Raw genomic sequence first — 18,290 nt, forward strand, 5'->3', positions numbered from 1 at the left:
ACCCAGCTCTGAAGGCAGTGCAGAAGTAAGGATGGCAGTACCGTGACCACACTAAAATAATCTTGCGACCCTTCTGTAACTCCTTTTTGGGTCAGGACCACCAATTTGAGAAATGCTGGTCTTCCCTGTGAAATCTGTATAGTATAGGGTACAAGCACACAAAAGACCAGATTTCATGGTCCATGACGTGTTTTTCATGGCCAAGAATTTGGAATTATTGTTAACTCTATAGTACAGAAGGTGAACTGCGGCACGGAGATGAAGGGATTTATCCAAAGTTTTAGAAGAAGTCTGTGGCAGTGCTGGGAGCCCATACTTGCTGAGTCCCTTATGTCAGTATCGTAAACACAAGGCCATCCTTACTTTGTTAGCCATGCAGCACAATTTCATCACAGTAGTTCTTTGTGTAGAGCTTTAACATATGGTTAACATCTGCTTGACAGCAAGGGCTTGTTGTAATATCTGCATATGCCTTAAGCAACAGTAAAGACATAACAAGAGGGAAGTGAAGAGGGTATGTTGCATATAAAGAATGTACTATATGTGCACATTAATGCACTTGCCTAAGATGGAAGTTGCTTTCATTTTAAATCAGCTTTCAACAATTAAAGCCACTAAAAACTAATTGGATCAGATAAATGTTCAGAGCTCAATAGTCCTTTCTTCTTATGCTGACAGTTCCTGCAGCCTGCTTTGTTTGTGTAGAGTCCTGCTTGTTTAAAAGGATGTACTGTAATAACCCCTGAGTTACCTAATCATATGATGGGATTTCATAATATAGAATGAGCCAGTAGATCACTTTTGAACTTTCACATATTTTGTGTAATTATATATAATTAAAGTATTTTTTAAAATAATAAACTACCTTGGTTTGCTGTTGTAGCTCTGTAAACCTAAAGTCCTCTGGTACTACTGCTTTACATAAATTTCAGTAATGGTGTGGGGGGGAGGAAAGGGAAGGTATGCTGTATTTAATTATTTAAATACATATTATAAAGGAATTCAACAAGCTACTCTTTACTCTTAATTTGTAGTCCAATAGCACATACTTAATCCTCAAAGAGTCAGCAAAGTCCTTATGAGAAGTACATGTAGAAATTGAACACCAACTATCCTGATACTTACCCTCATGGGGAATATTTGAAAAACATTCTCAAGTACCTTTTGCTTACTATTGTTTCTCTTGCCTCATTACTCTTTCTAAATATAGTTATCTTAAAACTCTGGAAAGGGGGAGGTTTAACAGCCTTTGAGACTGAAGTCCTCCAGACACAGGACAAGACGGGCATGGGCAGTGGAAAGCTCAACTCTTGCGGAAAGAGAATAGTTCAGTCCTTTGCTTCTATACTGAGAATTCCTAGAGAGATGTCCGTGGGTTTTGTGATGTGGATTCTTGTTCACCAGGAACTAGTTGGAGACTGCCACGTTCACTACACACAGACTTTGTAGATGTCTGTCTAAGGACTGGGGCTTCATCGGAGCCAGTAACTTAGAAATAACAAGCTCGCTGTCCCATGTGGATCGTGTAGTCCTACATACACAGAAAGAATAGCCGCGAAAAGTTTACTGAATACATAATCAAATCCCAGCCAAGTTTGCAAATCAGATGCTCCTTGCTTTATGAAGGATTACATTGTGTTTTAAAAAACTGTATCAAAATGATCATTATCAGACTGCTTAATTGAACCAAATTATTTGGAATTGTGGCATTGTGATATGTTTAGTGTATTAGATCACTTAGCTCAGGTGACAGATTTCCTGTAAAACTTTAGGGAACCATTGGGTCAAGCCAGCAAATAGTATCAATAGTGAGACACCTATATGGTCAAATATGCATTGTAAGTCAATTACTTTTCCTTAAACGGGAGGTGAACTGCTCTCAGGGAAGGGTGAAGATGGGGCCTCCATCCTTAAGGGATGGAGATTAAACATACTTGTATTTGAAAAGTTAACTGATCCTTAAATGTAGCGGTGCTACATTTAGAAAGAGACTTGAGATACAATGTTCAGATCCAGATCTGAAGTGCACAAATATATTGATATGCAGTGTTGGTTTAGGCCTTTGTGATTTCAGTGCTCCTACAGCATAAAATCTTTTACTCATATGAAAAATAGGTTACACTTTCTACAAAACTGTCAGATTGGACCCTAGAGATTGCCCTTGCAAGTCCCTTGCAAATAGTTGGCAGCATTCTGACTAGCATGGAGATTCTCTCCTCAACATCTGTGTAACTACAATAGATTCAGCTTTTGGATGACCCTAAGTGTTATGTTAATTCAGTTTGTGATACGATAATACACAGTGGCCTTTTGACCTGCATACTCCCTATTCTGTTTAACACTTAGCAGTTGTTTAACCTGAAATTTAAAATAAAGAACTATTTTAGTTAAACAGATTAAAAACAAAAAAACAAAACCGCCACTCCCCAGAAAAACCAAATGTTTCACTGCCAAAACACATGGAGCAGAGACAGGAGTGAAAGACCATAGGAGTCTCATGTATTTTGGTCAATTGCCTCACAGTACCACGTGCTGCAGCCAAGCCACTCTCTTGGCCCTTGAATATGTTATGATCAGTGCTTAAATACTAATAGTAGGTATTACAGGACATGACTACTTGCTTTTTTTGCATTTTATTTCGCATTGGTTTTAATTTAAGCTCTGTTTAACAAAGTGGATTCATTGATGTGTTTTGAAAGTGTATGTTGTTTGGGTGATTTTCATAAGGTGTACATGTACAATGTGACTAAAAAGGTAAATTAAAAAATATTACCCCCAAAAAAGAGAGAAAATGGCATCACTGTGATTATTTTCTTTATTCCATAGAAATTCAATGTCTTCCTTAAGATCTGGAAAAGGAAACAGTGAAAATCGTAAGAGTGTGTTTTATACCAGCGAAGAGTGGGAGATGTTAGATCCAACCCCAAAGGACTTAGAGGAGTCAATGGCACTGGAAGAAAGGCGGAAACATGCATCAGAAGGAAACAAAGGTACCAGAAGATTCTTTTTCTGTTAATATACCACACTGTTAGCTGTATCAACAGAAAATATAACACAAATTCAGTCATTTCTTTGTAAACCAAATCTTTGTGTCTACAGACACCCCTTTGCACATGAAATTATCTCCTTGTAGTGTATTCAAGGGTCAAACAGTGGGATTTGTCCATAATATTGTATACTGTGGTGCATGTGACAAGGTATACAAGAGATCTTTTATTTGACTCCATGGGCAGGTGTATCTTTGTTTTGTTGTTGAGATGCCGGGCAACAAGAGGGGAGGAAAGAGTCAAGATCTTTGGTTATAATCTTATGTAGAACCAGCTGCTTAGGGGAGTCACTGGCTTCAGACTTCAGAGGTGTCACTCTTCATCCAAAATAGAGAAACAACATCCTGGTTGCTGCTACTTGATGAGGGAGGGGGATAATGGGTGGAAAATGCATCTATGCTTTGATTAATTCTTATAGTCATAAGTTTTTGGAGTAACTTCATGAAAATTTTCACTACTCTTTAGAGCTCTTCGATTGTCATAAGCATTAGTTAATGTAGGAGATAGCATCCTTCTGTCTAAACCAGGGGTCGGCAACCTATGGCATGCGTGCCAAAGACGGCACGTGAGCCAATTTTTAATGGCGCACTGCTGTCTGCCGGGGACAGCAGCATGCAATTAAAAATCCTGCCCAGTCCGGCCCACTCTTCTCTGCTCCCGCCCACCGCTCTCTCCTTGCGGGGCAGGCAAGCTTCCCCCTCTCCCGCCTCTTCCCCCAACGTGCAGGGTTCCTGCCCCTCCTTCTCTCCCACCCTGTGGCCGATCAGCTGATGGCCCTTGCTACAGAGGGGGAGAGGGAAAAGCAGAGCTGCAGCACACCTCTCTGCTCCGGGGACCTTGGGGAAGGGGGTGGAATCGGCATATCCCCTCCAGCCCCCTGCCGTGAGCCACTCAGGACAGGGGGCTGGGAGCATCCCCACGACCCCAGCCCACACCCCCAGCCCTCTGCCCTGACCCCTGCACCCTCCTCACACACCCCAGCCCCGTGCCCTGACCCCTGCACCCCCCCACAACCCCAGCCCTGACTCCGGCACCCCCCACACATACCCAGCCCCCCCATGCCCTGAATCTTGCACCCCCCACATCCACATTGAGCACCAAACGGGAGCTCCTGCACACACACCCCCACATTCCCACCTGCACCACTCGCACCAAATGGGAGCTGCCCAGGTAAGTGCTCCACACCCAAACCTCCTGCCCCAATCCTGAGCCCCCTCCCTCATTCTAGCTCCTGGCCAGACCCTGCACCCCAACCCCTAGCCTGCTCCTTCACCCCCAGCCCTGTTCTCAGTGCCCTCCCACCCTCATTTCAGTGCAGAGAGAGGAAGAGAATGGGCCAGAACCAGGGAGAAAGTAGGTACCTACTCTGTGTGGACAGAGCCGGGACTCCAGACCGGCAGCAGGCTGAGCGGGGCCAGCAGCTAGGACCTTGGCTGGCAGGAGCCGGCAGAGGGAACCCCAGACCGGCAGCGGGCCCCGCTCAGCCCGCTGCCGGTCTGGGGTTCTGGCTGCCTGCCCCTTGCCAGCCGGGGTACTGGCCACAGGCCCCGCTCAGCCTGCTGCGGCCTAGGTGAACGGAACCCCAGGCTGGCAGTGGGCTGAGCGGGCCCGCGGCATAAGATCAGTATTTTAATTTGATTTTAAATGAAGCTTCTTAAACATTTTGAAAGCCTTGTTTACATACGACAATAGTTTAGTTATATAATATATAGACTTTTTGAGAGAGAGACATTCTAAAAAACGTTAAAATGTGTTATTGGCACGCGAAACCTTAAATTAAAGTGAATAAATGAAGACTCGGCATGCACTTCTGAAAGGTTGCCGACCCCTGGTCTAAACAAAGGCACTTATCCCTGCAATCTGTTCCATTCAGGAGGGCCCTCACACCTATGCAGAACACTAGTAGCTTAAATGGTGCTGCACAGGTGTGGCTGCTTGTTTGGGTCTGATTTTAAGGTTAGGGCCATAGTTGTTTAAAACAGAAGAAATCTTAACAGTTAACTCTAGTTTGCTTCCATGGAAAAGTAAACTTGGTGGCTTGGAATATCTTTCATTGTTGTAGTGAGTGTGTAAAATTCTGTTCAATTTGGCAAGTGTATTATTTCTTCAGTCTCACATTCATGGTCTCTCTAAAAAATAAAGACCTTTAATGCCAAAAGAGATGTCAAAAGAAGCAACTTGGAAAATGACATGTTGGGTGTGTTTAAACTTCAGTATAAGTCTAATTTTAATGAGCAAGTGCAGACATATATATTTTTATAAAGAACTTTTTGAATACATTGAAACCTCTTTATTAAAAGATGTGAACTAGAACAAATTGTTTTTACACAGGAGTGACTAGTTCAGCCTTTCCATTTGATTTTGGCCGCATTCCATACAAAGCAAGACGTCCATTGAAAGAAATGATTGGATCAAGCAAAAATCGGAATAGCAGCGACACATCCCCAGTTGAATGGAATTCTGGAAATGGCAACAAACTAGCTTCTGAAATGCAACTAAAGTTTCAAAGCCAGCAAGAAGAGTTGGAAAGGCTAAAGAAAGATTTGTCGAGCCAAAAGGTAATTCACACAAGAAGGACAAGCACAACATTGTCAGGCCTGTCCACAACTGAGAGTAAATCAACCCTTTTAAACTATTTAATTTCAATGGTAGTTAATTATCTGATAACAAATACCAATGCTAAATGTACCTGTGCATTTGAAAATCTCAAAACAGAGTACCAAGAGATGGAAAGGTCTTTAGTTTGCATAGGGTTCAGTAACTGCTCTTTTGGCTTTTATATCCTCCTTTATTTACCCATTGAAACCAGCTTTCCAGAGTGTGTCTGTGGGCAATTAAAGACTATTCACCATCTGTATCTGCAGTCCCCCTATGTTCTCCCCCGGAGAACTTCTGATGTCTGAGATCCATCTCTTTCTTAATCACATTAGAGAAAAAGAAACATTTATGCCTCATTTGGATTCAGTCTGTATCACCAACAGGGTTTGATAGAGCATGGTACAAAGCTTAGACCAACAGCTTTAGATACTGATCCACACGCTATGTAGATACTTACATAGCCCCTATAATTGTAGTAAATGAGTGATTTCCACGTATTTAAAACTAGTAGAAACAACTCTTTCTTTCCAACTTTATTAGATTATGAGGCGGGTTGTTTTGAATTTTCCTGTGTGACCTTATTGAGGGGAAAGCTGAATCAATTTAGATGAGTTCCACATTTACTTGTGGAAAGCAATCAGTCACTCTCATAGGAGTGAGTTCCCTATTCTAGATCTAGCTCCTGTGAGAATTCTTAAACTTCTACACTCACAGGTCTCCTCCCAGTTGGTTGATAGTTTCATTGGTCAAGTAGATCGTAGCTGTCATAGCTACTTCTTCCATAGCCAAGAATTATTATCTTAAAGGAAGCTAGGGCTAATCTAGCAGAGGGCTTTGAATATCAGGACAGATATGTTGAACTGGGTTCTTTGGGAGCTGAGTGCCAGAAGGATGTGTTCACAGTAACCTATATGATTAAACAGTCTTTGCATTTTGTAACAGTTGAAACTTTTTTAGGGTGTGTAGATTCATTCCTAGATATGAGTTAAAATAATCAAGCCTGGCGTCAACACTGTGTACTGATAGATTCTCCTAGCATCCGCTTCCTGATTGACTACCAACCCCAGGTGATGCTGTGATATGCTGATAGCCATTAGATTATCAATGACCTCATCTCTGACCAGTCAATTCAGCATTGGTTCCTTGATTGTGCAGAACACTCTGGTAAGAGAGAGTTTAGGTTTTCCAGCTGGGTCAGGGCTCCAGCTGTTCTCTTCAGCAGTTCAGGCTCTTTGGAATAAAATACCCAAAGAAAGGTGATAAACCCCAGGGGAGGATGAAGAAAAGAGAGTCTGGATTTCTTGTTATATGGGGAAACCTTTCTCTCGAAATCCATAGGGTTGCTCCAAACGCCTCCAAGGATCTCAGGCTTGATAGGTAGGCTTATAAGCACAGTTCTCTCTGCTGTATCCTGTTTTATTCTAGGGAACAAAATAACCCACCAGTATCTCCACTGTCATGAGGCCCTGGTTCAACCTAGACACATCTACATGGTTCTTCAAATCACTGTGAACGTCCAAATCCATCTTCACTGGGCCCCCAGGAGAGAACACTTGTCTCATCCCCAGGCTCCACCCTTCATCTCAGTTTGTGGGGAGGAGCTCCATTCCCCTATCCCAAAAGTACAGCCCCATTACATCCTATTGAAATCTATCGCCTATTAGGGCTTCCTCTTAATAAGCTCAGTTCTACTCTTCAGCTACCTAATGGGCCCCATCTGTCACTGCTTTCTGCAAGCCTGACACATAATATAGCTTAATACATACATCAGTTAATGGTGTGCCAGATGTATGTACCCACTTAGAATTATTATTCTTTGCTTCAGTGGCCTCCAGAAACCCACTGACTTTATTCCATTTACACTTGTTACTTCATGTAATATTCCAATTCTTTTTTTCTTTCGTTTTACATAATTATATTCTTAGGCTGTAATATCTCATGCCTTTTCTCCACCCTCACTTTACTTTACTCTTTTCAGGAACTTGTGCGACTCTTGCAGCAGACAGTTCGGTCTTCCCAGTACGATAAATACTTTGCAAGCCGTCTTTGTGATGGGGTTCCAAAAGACAAATTAGAGCTGCTACACCAAAAAGATGATCAGATTTTGGGTCTCAACAACCAGCTTGAAAAGCTAAATCTGGAAAAAGATAGTCTTCAGCAGGAAGTAAAGAATCTGAAATGCAAGGTTGGAGAACTCAATGAGCAGCTGGGTATGTTAATGGAAACAATTCAAGCCAAAGATGAAGTGATCATGAAACTCTCTCGTCAGCTCAGTGAATGTGAGGTCAATCCATTCTCCCAAAGTGGAACAGCAAATTCTTCCATGTCATCCTCTTTTAACAGGGAACTACAGGAGCTGGACAGACTAAAAGTAAGAGCAGTGTGTCTCTCCATTCGGGGTAGAGGAATCCTTAGTTCTCTATAATGCTTCACAATAGGCCATCATGTGTAAGAGATCACTAGAAGCTGCAGTATTGAAGTGAGCTGTAGCTCACGAAAGCTCATGCTCAAATAAATTGGTTAGTCTCTAAGGTGCCACAAGTACTCCTTTTCTTTTTGCGAATACAGACTAACACGGCTGTTACTCTGAAACCTGTCAGTATTGCTCTAGAATACTCACACCCATGAGATTTTTTTTCTCTTCCCAGTGGAGCTTGGGATCTACATTTTGTTCTCTAGTGGCTATGGATTATATTGTCTGCAAAGTGTTGTGCTGGTCAATTCTGCTGTAGTACAGTATATTGTGTTTTCAGTAATACAGTCAGAGGCGCTGACTCTGTGGGTGCTCCGGGGCTGGAGCACCTATGGGGGAAAAAATGGTGGGTGCTCCCCCTCCTTCCCCATGCCTGCCACAATCAGCTGTTTCATTGTGTTCAGAAGGCTTGTGGGGAGGAATGAGGGAGGGGCGGGAAGGGGTAGGGTGGGAAGAGGCAGAGCGGGGCCTTGGGGGAAGGGGTGGAGTGGGGGCATGGCCTGGGTTGAGTACCCCTTCCCCCGCCCCTGCACTTTGGAAAGTCGGCGCCTGTGAATACAGTAATTGCTATGGAGGAAGAATACCATGAGAAGTAATCAGGAATAAAGTGGAAAAAAGTAGGGGGCAGGAAGAAAACAAAGATGTAAGGGAAGAGTCAGAAACAAAGAACAACCGGTAAAAAATAAATGAGAGCAAAAGGAATAAGGGAGGGGGGGGAAATAAAAGACCATTGTAAAATGACGGAAAGGTGATTTAGATGTAAAAGGAGGAATAGACCAGCAATAAAGTCAAAATTAATAGTGCTGGCCCTATTGCTAGTGACCTACTTTCTCCCCTAACTCCTTTCACAGTTTTATAGGATATTGGAGTTTGGGTTCAAACAAAAAATTTTTTTTGGTAGCTCCCTAAACTACCATTTAAGCTTGCTTGCCGTTGGATAATTACTGTACTCCAAAACAATTTGGAATATGATTGTGTTCCTATTTAAACAAAACTTTCAAAGGGAAAATGCGTTTTTGACATTTTAATCCACAACTTCCTACATCAGAGCATAAGGAATTCTGGATAATAAGGGATTAAACTACAGAAATGAATAAGCAAATAGTATTTTATCTACTGACAGAAGTGGATGTAGCAGATGAGGAATGCTGAGGATGTGGGAGTAGCAAGAGATGATTGTTTGAAAAGTATCATCTTTCTCTCATTCATCCCCGAACTTCAAGCTCTGGAGTTTAGGGTTGAGACAGGTTGACGCGAGAGAGCTTTTTGCTAGATACGTGTATTTCTGCATCATGGACATAGCCTTTGAAATAATCATATATATAGTACCAATTGATTGAACCTATTCCTGCAGATTTGTACTAGCAATGTAAGTTTGGCTTTTTTTGTGCAAGGCTAGAAAAGAATATTATTTGGTTTGATAGTGATATTTAATTGACGAGATCTAATAGCTAAACAAGATGGATGAGGTAATATCTTTTATTGGACCAGCTTCTGTTGGCGAAAGATACAAGTTTTCAGACTACACAGAGCTCTTCTTCAGGTCGGGTCAAGATCTAATAGTGACTGCTTGTCCTGTATTCTACTGTATATTCTCAAATAGAAGTTTAAATGTCAATATCTATAGATGGTAAACTTCAATTTTTATTAACAGGACAATCTTCAGGGGTACAAAACCCAGAATAAATTTTTAAATAAGGAGATTTTGGAACTTTCTGCTCTACGAAGAAATGCAGAAACAAGGGAGAGAGACTTGATGGCAAAGGTCAGATTAACCCAGCTTTTCTATACTTCCATTTGAAAATGTCTAAAATAGATATTGGAGAAATGTTTAAACACTGAAAATGATCCTTTCAGCACTCAGAACTGCACAGCTCCTTAAATCCATCGTCTTTTTAAAAGTTTTATTTCTCAGTTGTCTTGAAGAGTGACACATGGTAATGTGGGCATGACTTATCCCCCCACACATGCTGTTTATATTCTATCGTGTTGCAATTTCATTTGTAAATCTGCCCAAGAAACTTCACTAAACAGTAGAAATGGAACTGTTTAGATATGTTTTGTATGGTGACTCTGATGAGTGCCACTGTGCATGTTACAATCTATTTAATCTTGCTGCATGAATGATTTTTCAGATATTTGTATGACTTGACATTACCTGTGAATTAAAAAGTGCAGTCTTAATTTATGAGCACAGGAATATTTCATGCAAAAAGCTGTCTCTTCAACATTAATATTACAACATTTTGCTTTTCAGTACACACAAGTCAGGAAATGCAGTTAAGGATGAGACTGTATTGTCATGTACAATAGTACACTAAATATGTCACATTGAGTACGGTAAGCTTTAGTGAGTGTGAAGGGCGAATAAATTTTTTTGTAGCCTTTGTCAGTGTATGTAGATTTAGAGCACATTTGTGTACAGGTGAGTAGGGTATTTGAATGAAAGTGGTCAAGTTATGGTTTGGTTGGGGCTAATTAGGTATGTTTATGTATGTGGATATGTTGTTTGAGCAGGACATGTCCAGACGTGGAACTATACTGCTGCAGTGTTCGGTGCCTATTTGGAGTGGTGCAGCGGTGTCTGGGACAGGGTCGACTCCATCAAAATGGCATCGGTGCGCGGCGACCCATCGGTGCCTTCCACTAGTCGGCACCGCTTCCCATCCACGGGACACTCTAAAAAGGCGAAGAGGTCTTTTCCACCAAGGCACCGGGGCAAGGCTGGGGGAGAGACTAGACCCGCGTTGGGCAGTTCTTGATCCCCATCGACCTCGCGGCCTCCTACTCAAATCGAGTGGAGTAGCCCACTCCAAGTAGCCCGGCCCACTCTGGAGGCCCTGCAGGCGGCTTGAGACGTTATGTCTCTACCAGTACCTGTTGCACCAACACCAGCGGCTCCCCAGTCCAGAGGCAAATGGGTGCTCAGACCTCCATAGGCGCCTTCCGGACGGTGCCGCTCGCAGTCGAGGGAAAGTTCCCGACACTGTTCTCCACGCAGTGACCGTCCCGCGTGCAGCCCGCACCGGTCCCCATAGACCTCCACCAGGTTGTCTGGCTGGGTGCTGAGCAGCAGGGGTTCCAGGCACCGCTTCGCCTCGAGAGAACACAGATCTTGCGATCAGACCGGGATAGACGGCACCAGAGTGTGCCCTGCCGGGACCGGGACAGACGGCACTGGAGATTGCTGACTCCAAGAAGCTATTGTAGTCCCTCGCGGTACGGATGTCGGTGCTGCTCCTGTTCTTCATCCCACTCGAGGTCCCCGCCGTGGCACCGCTCCTGCAGCCCCAGACGTAGATTGCCAGCACCCAGCCACTGCGGATCCGCCCGTCGTAGCCATTTGCAGAGCAGCCGCTACTGACAGTACACCCACTCCTCCACGCCGGGATCACGGTCCTGAGATCAGCACCGCTCCTGACACCGTCGCTTATCCCCATCCCAGGATAGCAAGAGATCGTATGCCAGCCCGGCCTCCCTTCAAAGTCGACAGTCGGTGAGCCAGGCGGGACAGTCTGCTCCGTTGGTGCCGCAGCAGGTACAGTGGTACCAGTGGGCCCTGTGGGCCCTGACACAGCCCCCAGCGGTGACTCGCTTGGTGGCCAGAGCCTCAGAAAGACCGTCAGCCGCCCTCTCGCAGCCCCCAGAAAGGGGTCAGTGGAGTGCTTCTCCCCAGTTCTGTAGTCCGAAGGGGACCAAGTGGCGGGTCCTGCGGCACTGGTGGGGACGCAGAGAACCGCACCCCCTCTTCGGCCTCCCCCAATAAGGCAATCACGGCCCTTCCTCCTCCTGTCCTGCAGGAGGGGACAGTAAAGCCAATCAGGAATTTTTGAAAAGGGTGGCATCAAGCCTCAGCCTACAAGCTGAGGAGGTGGAGGAGCCCTCGGATTCCCTCTTTTATGTCCTCTCAGTTACAGTGCCAGCCAGGGTGGTTCTCCCACTCTATGAAGGGGTGGCAAAGATCTCAAATGCCCTGTGGGAAACCCCAGCTTCCTTGCCCCCATCTCTAAAAGGGCAGAATGAAAGTATTTCATGCCTGCGAAGGGGCACGAGTACCCCACTCTGCCCTCAACTCTCTAGTGGTCGAGGCCGTCAACCACAAAGAGCGCCAGGGCCAACTAGCTCCTATTCCTAGGAATAAGGACTCGAGGAGACTAGATTTATTCGGTAGGAAGATTTATTCGTCCTCAAGTTTCCAGCTGAGGGTGGCAAACCACCAAGCCCTGCTGGGCAGATATGACTTCAACTTGTGGGACTCAATGCCCAAGTTTGCGGACTCCCTCCAGGAGCATGCTAAAAAGGAGTTTAAGGCTCTGGTCGAGGAGAGCACAGCTGCCGCCAGGGCGGCCCTTCAGGCAGCCTCGGATGCTGTGGATACGGCTGCAAGTTCCGTGGCCTACGACGTGTCCATGAGGAGAGCGTCGTGGCTCCTGTTATCAGGGTTGTCCAGCAAGGCACAGGACGCCCTGCAGGACCTCCCTTTTGACAGCAAGGTCCTGTTTGCGGAACAAACAGATGTGAAGTTACACGGTCTTAAGGACTCTCGCACGACACTAAAGACTCTTGGGCTGTATGTCCTGGCCTTGGCCAGGACCAAATTCAAACTGCAGCAGGCTCCTAGTCAGGCCACGCACTCCAGATATGAGCCCCCTTATAAAAAAAAAAATCAAGGGACTATAAAAAGCACCCACAACAACAATCTCAGCCTGCGCCTAAGCCTGGGCCCTCCAAGGGCAAGCAGGCAGGTAAGTGGCAGTTTTGATGGGAGGCCCAGGGACAACTTAACAGTTTGTACCAGGAATCCACCCAACCTTCTCTTCTCCAACCACCTATGTACTTTCCTCCCAGAGTGGTCGCGGCTGACCTCGGACCAATGGGTCCTTAACACCATCTCCCAGGGCTATACCCTCCAATTTCTTGCTACCCCACCTTCTCTCCCCGTCACTCTTCAGGGACCCCTCTCATGAGGGCTTACTCGAGCAAGAGGTGCGGCGGCTCCTTCACTTAGGAGCGTTGAAGGTAGTGCTGGCGGAGTTCAAATACAATCCTGCTATTTCCTTATCCTGAAGGCGAAAGGGGGCCTCAGGCTCATCCTGGACCTGCGAGGCCTGAAGCAGTACATGGTAAAGCTCAAGTTTCACATGGTCTCTCTGGCCTCCATCATTCCCTTCCTGGATCCTGGAGACTGGTACACCACCCTTGATCTACAGGACGCATACCTCCACATTCACATATTCGAGGGCCACAGGCCTTTCCTCCGTTTCACAGTTCACTGTCCTCCCGTTTGGCCTATCAGTGGCTCCCAGGGTCTTCACAAAGTGTATGTCTGTGGTAGCAGCCTACCTCAGGCGTCGGGGGGGTCCAGATTTTTCCCTACCTTGACGACTGGCTGGTCAAAGCCAGCTCCAGATCACAGATACAGGATCACGTAACACTCCTGTCCACGTGCTCCACAAGGGCTGCTGGTAAACAGCACCAAATCCATATTGGTACCAATGCAATGCATAGAGTTCATTGAAGTGATTCTGGACACGACATTGGCCAGAGCCTCCCTCTCTACAGACAGATTCGAAACCATGAGGGAGCTCATCAGGGTGGTCACGAGGTTTCCCGTGACGGGTGCCAGAGTGTGCCTCCAACTCCTGGGTCGTATGTTGGCATGCACGTATGTGGTTCGTCACGCCAGACTCAGGATGTGGCCCCTTCAGCTCTGGTTGGCCTCGGCTTTCTCCCAGTCCAGAGACAGGATGGACAAATTCCTCACTGTGCCGGGATCTGCACTAACTTACCTCTGCTGGTGGTCCACCCCGGTGAACATGCTCCAAGGGGTCCCGTTCAGGGGCCAGTCCCCAACTGTGGAGTTGGTGTCCTATGCGTCAGACTTAGGGTGGGAGGCCCACATGGGAAATCTCCAGACTTAGTCTGTGGTCCGTGTAGGAACTAGCCCTGCACATAAATGTCAAGCACACACTCCTATTGTGGAATGGACATGAGCAACACATCTCAAAGAACACCAGTTATGGAAAAGGTAACTGTCTTTTCCAGTCTGAGCATGCAGCATTTAATTATAGTATTTGCTATCATAAACAGTATAATAAAATAAAATCCATTTCGGAATGTTTGTTCAAATGTTTGAGTCTCTTTGTGCAATCTGGACATGTAAAAATAGGAAAGGAAAACTGACTATTTTCAGGTTATAGATTTGTATGCCTTTGATCTTTAGGGTGTGTGAATTTTGAATCAGATGTTTAGAAATACTTAGTGTGACATGTATTTGTGTTTCTAATTAGTACAGTAATTTGGCATGTTATTTTGTACAGTGTGCTAGCCTGGAAGCCAAACTTTGTCAGATAGAAAGTAAATACTTGATCTTGCTTCAAGAAATGAAGACTCCTGTTTGCTCTGAGGAACAGAGACCTACTCATGATGTCATTACTCGATTGCTCGAAGATGCATTAAAAGTGGACAGTAGTGAGCAACCAGAACAAGCTTTCTTTAAACCTTTCCTTGTCAGGTAAACCTGAGGCTAATTTAATTATTTTGAGGGAATCCAGTCTGTATTTGGAGGGAGGCGTGGGTGGAGAGTGGATTTCAGATATGAAACTTCGTATGTATTGTAAAGTCTTAAGTATCCTAAAAGTACTTCAGGTGAATGAATATACAGTGTTTTCTCATCCTCCATTTCCCCTCTGAACAGTACACTTATACCCTAGGCATCTTGGCTGATGTGTATTGCTGGGCCAAAGGTATTTGCATATGAAAATTGATAGTTTTTTTTTTTAATTTCTAGTTTACTTCCCCTCCATGAATAATAGCATAATTATATCTGTGAAATCCCATAACAGGCCTTGTAAGCACAATACTTTGTTTCAATTATATTAAATAATTTGGTATCAAATTAAATATCAGCAAAATTATCCAATACATTTAACTATTCCAGATATTAATGTAACGTGGTTGTCCCTAATTTTGTGTACATAATTCTATGGCTTAAACTCCTTGCAGTGACTTACATAACATTAATTCCAAATGTGGATACAGTCTCTGAATACAGAATTGTTCAAAAAGTAAAATATATTTTGTAATAAACTAAATAGGGAACTTTGACACTTTTATTAAAATAGTATGAAAGCTCTGGCATGGTTTAAGGATATTGCTGTATAAACTATTACCAAAGTAACTTAAGAATGACTACTTGGAATTTCCTTAGAACATACCAGACTGCAAACTTTTTGTAGAAATCATATTCTTTTTTTTCTTACAGTGAACATGATATTTATGGGTTTCAGACAGTCCCAGAAGATGATGAGGAAGAGAAATTAGTAGCAAAGGTGCGAGCCTTAGATCTGAAATCCATTTCTCTCACTGAAAACCAGGAGATTTCTACAGGGGTAAAATGGGAAAACTATTTTGCAAGCACAATGAACAGGGAGATGATATGCTGTCCAGAATTGAAGAATCTTATCCGCTCTGGAATCCCGCATGAACATCGTTCCAAGATGTGGAGGTGGTGCATCAACCTCCACATTAAAAAGTGCAAGGACAGTACTGATCCTGGATATTTCCAATCCCTGCTTCAGAATGCCCTTGAAAAACAGAATCCTGCATCCAAACAAATAGAGCTGGATCTCTTGCGAACTTTGCCAAACAACAAGCATTACTCTTCCCCCACTTCTGAAGGGATCCAGAAGCTAAGAAATGTCCTTCTGGCATTTTCGTGGAGAAATCCTGATATAGGATATTGCCAAGGTCTCAACAGGTATTATATTTCAAATCTGATTAATAAGAGTGAAACACTTGGTAGATGTGTACAGTAAGGATAGCACTGTGCCTTGGGAAGATGATTTTTTTTTTTATTGTTGCCTTCATTAGAGATATTCCTCATCTTGCTGATTTGATAATTTGGAAGCTGTTTCAAACCTTGGTAACAGTTTTTGGGAATAAATGTATCGAATAGTTGAATTATTGAACAGGAAGAATTTGCAAGAAAAAAAGTCATTCAAAATAATGTTTAAAAGTGTCGTTTTAAGACAGTGATCATAAAATTGATAAATAATTTCCTGAAAAATAAGGGGCTTAATTCTCCCTCCTATAATATGAAGAACAAGTTAATCTAAGGGCCACATTTTGGAGTACTAGTTCATTTTTCAAAGACATGCACTAGATGATCACAGTTTTTTCTGTTCAGAAGAGTTGACGACTTGATCAAGTGCTTTGATTTGTTGGCTATTTTAATGAGGAGAGAAATTCATGCTTGGGCCATAAACATAGACTGACAGAAACCTGTAAAAATAGATTTTTGCAGAGGAGGTAGGATTGTAGGGAACTGATACAATTAATGTGGTGTTTAACTGAGCTGAAGTTTTGTGTTGCTTTAATGTCTGTCTTTAGTTTAAAACATAAAAAAATGAAAGTTCTGGCTGATTGGTTAAAAACGTTTGGCACTAGAAGGGCTGCTCCTGGGTGAATTTTGCATCACTGCGTGTGCGCAGAATTCATTGCTCCCATAGATTTATTTGCTTACCCGCAGAAAAATGACTTCTGAGAGAGAAGCAAAGGGAAGCCGCAAGAGTGGTATTGCACCCACTCTCTGGCAATGCAGACAGGTAGGTTTGGACACCCAAAGCAGCCAGTAGAGATGTAAATCACTACCTGGCAGGGGCTGGGTAGTTGTGTGTGAGACAGAGACATTCTGTCCCTCTCGCACACTATTGCCGCACGCTCAGTGTGGAGGGGCAGGGCTTTGGGGTATTTCTGAAGAGGTAGGTGTAGGGCAGGCTCTGTTCCCTCTGGCAGAGGAGAATGTAGCAGCCTGTCTGCTTAGTTAATTGTTCTTAGTGAATTCCCCCAGGAGTATAAAACAGGTGTGTAAATTTTAAGGCTCTATTACATTGCCAGAGTGGTGTAAAGGAGCCTTATTGTAAAGGACAGTATAGTCTTATAAATGCTTATGGTCTTTCAGTGATTAGAATTGGTATACATTTTTGGACTGAAAAAATTTCCTATCAAAATGTGCTCCATGAACTGTTTGCTACTGACCTTTTTCGAGATGGTCCATAGTCAGTATAGACTGTGAGTTTGAGTCCCTGGCCCTTACTTGCTCTTCAGTTGCCCATGATGTAACACTGAGCATGTGGCTGCATATATTTGTTGACTAATAATTAGAAGTAAAGGGTCAATGCTAGCTACATTACTGTTAGACAGAGGGGGTCTGATGATTTCCTCCAATGCTCCACACTCCCATTCTCCATCCATTGTATTGTAGTTTAAATAAATGACCAAAATAATTGAAACTATCTGGATTATATTGCATTATTTTGACCAAAAATATGCAGAATTTTAAAATATTGGTCGCAGAATTTTTAATTTTTTGGCACAGAATTCTCCCAGGAGTCAAGGGCCACAGATCCTATCATTTGCCCTAGTGCATCTTACGCTAATAAATCTGGTCAGGAAATCCTGACTCTGGTGTTTCTATTCTAAAAAACATTTCAAGAGTTTGTAGCATTTCTAACTTAAGTACAGAAAAGTATTCAGGATCCATAAAAGGCCTCTATAAAAGAGGGGATTGTCTGAACTTTTTTTCCCCGATTGATACAGTTTTTCACTGATGTAATTACACTGGTGAACAACTGTGGAGTTTAGTAGGTTTACTGCATTGGTGTAAAGTGACTTGCACTGGTGCAGCTTTATCCTGATTTGAAATCTATGCCAAATGAATCTGGTGAGGCCATATGTGTGCATAAAAGAAAAACAACAAAAATAGTGTAGACAAGCCCAAAAGGATTCTTCTCTGAGAGGAATTTGTGGTAAATTAATCTTGTCTCTTAATGTGTGCAAAATATTTCCAAAATTTCCCCAGTTATTTTCACATAAGCCTCAGCTAGAGCAAGAACATTCTGTTTAGTATTCACTATGCAATTGGTACTTCTACTTTTTTTACGAAGAGAATATGACCCAAAAATAAAATAAAATAAAGGATTGCAGGAACCTGGTGGTAAGGGAGATTGGCTCGGGCTGCGTGGGGGGGAGGCGGGAAGTAATATTCTCTTCTGTAACTTCCTTCCTGGTTTTCTTTTGTCTCCACCACCACCATTTTTAAAGTTGTCACTTCTCCTTGATGATTGTTTTGAGACACTTGATTGGAATATTGCTGTACTGGCAGTTGGTAA

General features: G+C 43.5%; 1 protein-coding gene across 1 annotated transcript in view; it reads left to right on the forward strand.

The window, feature by feature from the left end:
• Window positions 1-18,290, forward strand: part of TBC1D2B (TBC1 domain family member 2B) — a 63,689-nt gene that overhangs the window by 33,562 nt on the left and 11,837 nt on the right. The window contains exons 4-9 of the mRNA XM_048867135.2: window positions 2,827-2,990; window positions 5,379-5,605; window positions 7,624-8,016; window positions 9,773-9,883; window positions 14,439-14,632; window positions 15,383-15,877. Coding sequence (XP_048723092.2) covers window positions 2,827-2,990; window positions 5,379-5,605; window positions 7,624-8,016; window positions 9,773-9,883; window positions 14,439-14,632; window positions 15,383-15,877 — 1,584 coding nt within the window. The remainder of the gene's footprint in view (window positions 1-2,826; window positions 2,991-5,378; window positions 5,606-7,623; window positions 8,017-9,772; window positions 9,884-14,438; window positions 14,633-15,382; window positions 15,878-18,290) is intronic.

The sequence above is a fragment of the Caretta caretta genome, chromosome 10, assembly GCF_965140235.1.
Source record: "Caretta caretta isolate rCarCar2 chromosome 10, rCarCar1.hap1, whole genome shotgun sequence".
Lineage (NCBI taxonomy): Eukaryota > Metazoa > Chordata > Testudines > Cheloniidae > Caretta > Caretta caretta.